The 4157-nt window shown below is 37.7% G+C and overlaps 1 protein-coding gene across 1 annotated transcript; it reads right to left on the reverse strand.

The window, feature by feature from the left end:
* Positions 1-360: 360 nt before the first annotated feature.
* Positions 361-2735, reverse strand: ndufs6 (NADH:ubiquinone oxidoreductase subunit S6). Its single transcript, XM_057828088.1, has 4 exons — positions 2560-2735; positions 2298-2351; positions 1147-1269; positions 361-496 (listed from the first exon to the last, which is right to left on the reverse strand). Exons 1-4 carry the CDS (start codon positions 2701-2703, stop codon positions 428-430), a joined length of 390 nt encoding a protein of 129 aa, XP_057684071.1. The 5' UTR covers positions 2704-2735; the 3' UTR covers positions 361-427.
* Positions 2736-4157: the final 1422 nt, after the last annotated feature.

Consider the following 4157-nt stretch of genomic DNA (forward strand, 5'->3'; position numbering starts at 1 on the left):
TTTTTTTTTTTTGTGTGTGTGTGTGTGTGTAATTTATTCTTTATATGCAGTCCACGTCTTTTTACGTAATCGAATGGTTAGGACACACTAAGTTTTCTTCCCAGACAAGTACCTATTTTTACCAACAAATAGCAGCTTAAACCATAATTACCAGTCTACTGTGCCAGACAACACTTCTAGACCAAACCAGAAGTTCTTTGTCACACACATGAAGTCTTCATGCTCCAATCATCAAAATTCCCACAAGTACCATGTGCTTGTCCCAGCAGAAATGGCACACAATAGTGCAGTAAATGTCAAGTAAAAGGAAACTTTTTTTTTACTGCCAACCAGCCCAGGCTTTGAGAGAACACATTCCAGTACATAGATTATAATTTATTTATTAAGATGACAAGTTGTACAGAGAAGCAAAGAAAGAGAAATAGATTCAGTGATGGTGTTTCTGCTTGAACTGTAATCCACAGTAGCCACAAGTGCCAACTTTAGTATCTTTATCCTGAAAAGAGACACAGAACAACAATTAATATCTACACAGTTCCAATATTTGCGTTTGCTACAAACCAGGGTGTATTTAACTATAACGGTTACAAATGTCTATTAATATTAGACTCAAATGCACATAACTAGAAAAAGTGATAGCTCCGAGCTAGCTTTAACAGATAAATGAAAATTACTGTATACATGAAACGGTCAATAGTTTATACATCCCACTTAAAACCTGAAGACGGAAAAAAGAAAAAACTATAGGACCAGAATGTCTGGCCGAAATACTTACATTGATCACTTTCATTCAGATTATCCTCTGTGGCTATTTTGGAAAAACAAAATGTTACCTAGCAAACAAGTTGTGTATTTTAACCAGAAAATTGAAAGAGTCCACACACTTATATTTCCCAATAAGTACCTGTGTTCTTCATGACTGAAGAAATTTAAATGACTATGAGAATCATATTTAGTAATGACAATAATCTACACGTGAGTACATGAGAAGCAGATATTTGTGATGTCCCATGTGAAAAATCCCAATAAACTTTTTTATTGCCTGATAGCCCATACGAAACACAATTCAAATGAAAAAACTGAAGGAGGAGACAGACACAAAGAAGCATCCTCTTTATTCGTCCACAATTTTATTTACTTACTTACCAGGTTAATGTAGACTTTGGGGTGACCAAGTGCTCCTCCGCCACCATCACAGGACACAACACGTGCTTCGATGTCAGTCACATTTTCCTCAGCCACCAGCTTGATAGCCCAGTTTTTATTCACCTAATGAAAGACATTTAACTTTAAAATCTACCATTGTGTATACGAGTCAGAACCTCTTGGTACCTCACGATACGATACGGTTTGCGATACAAAGCTCACGATAACGATGATCAGACGATACGGCAATACAATGATTATTGATACATTGGTCAGGAAATCATTTTAGGATATTCTAAAACCAACTAATAAACAGAAAAATAAGCTTCTGCTGTGAATTGGAATGAGTTTATCACTAGTAGACGTCCAATCCATTTGAACTGGGCGGGTGGCAGCGAATGAACCTCCCACTTCAAACAGATTGAACGTCTATGGCCGTCAGTTGCAGCCAATACCAGGCAATGAGGTAATTTTGGGCCATTTAAGGTCATTTACCTGTTGATTTTCAGTTACTTTCTGTTGATTTTGGGGTATTTTATGGGTCACTTCCTGTTCATTTAGTGTTACAGAACAGGAAGTGACGTGTCACAAATCACCCAAATGAATAGGCAGTGACTCAAACTCAACCGACCTGGAAATGCCCTATAATGAACAATAAGTGACCTATAAATGTCCTAAAAATATGACAATGACTGTGAATGCTCTGGTTTGGAATGAACAAACTTTCCCAGTCTAAATGGATTGGGTGTCGAGCACCATCAAGGCAGCATTAGAGTTAGCTGAGACACTATTATGGTGGAAGATTTTGGTAGCAATTTGTTGGTTCCCTTTTTTTTTTTTTAAGACATTGACACCTTTTTAAAATGATATCTCGATTCTTGCAGGAGCATATCGATAACCTTTTGGGATCCAAAGTATCACGATATATCACCATTTCAATATTTTGTCACACCCCTAATTGTGTATAGTTCACAATATAGTACATTACTTTTAAGTTAACAGATGTATTCTCCCTCCTAGCCACTTAATGAGATGCATTCAATACATAAGTGTATGGTGAATAACCGAACATCCAGTTATAGAACATATGTATATTTGTATAGTACAGGACAGTGTATAGTACATTACAGTATATTTGTAAGGTGCTTTACCTCCTTCTGTCTGCCTACGAATCTGGCTCTCCTTGGGTCGTTTGCATCGAACACCTGCATCGAGAACACTTGAAATGCATTAACAGGCAACCATTTGGTGCAGTAGCGCGTCTTTTTAACAGCAACACATCAGAAATCTTCTATGTGTGCAACATACAAGGGCAATTTGGATGTCGTTTGATAACCATTTGCGCATTCAACAAACTGATGAGTAGCTAAGCTAACTACTTGCACAGCACAAAAAAATAGCTAATACAAGTACCTGTCCAGTATGTGTAATAGCCTCGCCGGTGGCAGAAACCTCAACGCTGTAACGGTGTACAGGTACAACAGAAAGTTTCAAGGGAGAAACTAACGTCCTAACATTTTTACTGAAGGACAAGCCTCTTGTGATAGCGGTCGCCATGTTGGTAACAACAAATTACCATTCCCAGACTCCTTTGCGTGATATTTGATATTTGCGTCCCGAATTTTGTCTTAGAGGCGTATATATGACAATAATTCCAACACACTACATAATAACTTGACTTACATTACACTAATTGCAAAATTTTTGTGTATTTTAATGCATAAAAAAGAATATAATTTTCCAAACTGATCAATGATTTGCCGCTAAACTACCTGCAAGACAAAATTTAGGGTGCACTGAACATAAATACCAGAAACGCTAGCTAACTAGCTCCTCTCGAGTTAATTTTGCTGCATGGCCGTTGTGTTGTGGTGAACAAAACCCACATTTTAAGGCTGCTTTCTCTTTTTGAATTGTTGAGCGAATTGAAGGTATTTCCATGCCATTTCGTGAAATAGTTTCCCTGTGTAGAATATATATGAGTTTTTCGCGTAATCAAAATACAACTAGCGAAGGTCGTAAACTGGTCAACTGTTTTATTTACAAATCTATTTTATCCAAGACAGAATTTATATTTTCTTTACTTTTGCGTTAGCGTAGTGTTCCTACTTTTATATAAATCCGCCATAGCAAGGGAAGGAAATGTGTCATAAACTAAGGCATTATAATTTTATGCATCGCATGTCGCTGTTTTGTAATTTGGAAATATTTTATATTTTCACCTGCCCTTTACCATTGTTTCAGGTCTTTATTGAATGGCATCTCACCTCCTCAAGCATCTGGCCACCTCCTTGACCAAGCAGGTGGCGAGGATGAATCTGTTAACCTGGAACTACTTACCCGCAGTTGCATCCTATCGATGTTTGTACAGCTTCAACATATCACCTCGCCCCACGTCATCTGCCAGTGTCAGCTGCATCCAGCATGCAGTGTGCAGAGCATCCCTGCTAGGGCAATGTCGGAGTCTTCCCTGCATCCAGCCCTCTGATGGAATGAAAACAAAGTCAGCCCTGAAGAGACGTTGCAAAGACTGTTTTTTCGTGCGACGAAGGGGGCGGTTGTTTGTGTTCTGCAAGACGAATCCACGACACAAACAAAGACAGGGCTGAAATGTGTTCAAATGAAGGGTTATGAAGATTGACTTTTCTTCAACAATTAAATGGCTTGGTGACTACCTTGTTTGGTTTTTCTTTTTGTTTGACAATACTGTATATCCAAATATTAAAAGGGTTTGGATTTCAGGATGAATGTTTGAGTTGCAGTCATGAAAAATCATCAACATGCATTGCTTTATAAGTATAAGAACAGCTACAAAGACTTCGTTTTAAAGCTATTCATTTTTTCTCCACACGGGGGAGCAATAAATCTTTTAACAAATGCATGTAATCTGTTTTTTTGTAGGTTAAACATTTTTCTTATACGGTTTCTTATAAAGTACAGTAATTCAAAAGACATTCAATGTTGAAAGCACACGGATCACTTTGACAGTGTGCCAAAACGATTGCTTGGTA

Source organism: Corythoichthys intestinalis, chromosome 22 (assembly GCF_030265065.1).
Source record: "Corythoichthys intestinalis isolate RoL2023-P3 chromosome 22, ASM3026506v1, whole genome shotgun sequence".
In the NCBI taxonomy this organism is placed as follows: Eukaryota; Metazoa; Chordata; class Actinopteri; order Syngnathiformes; family Syngnathidae; genus Corythoichthys; species Corythoichthys intestinalis.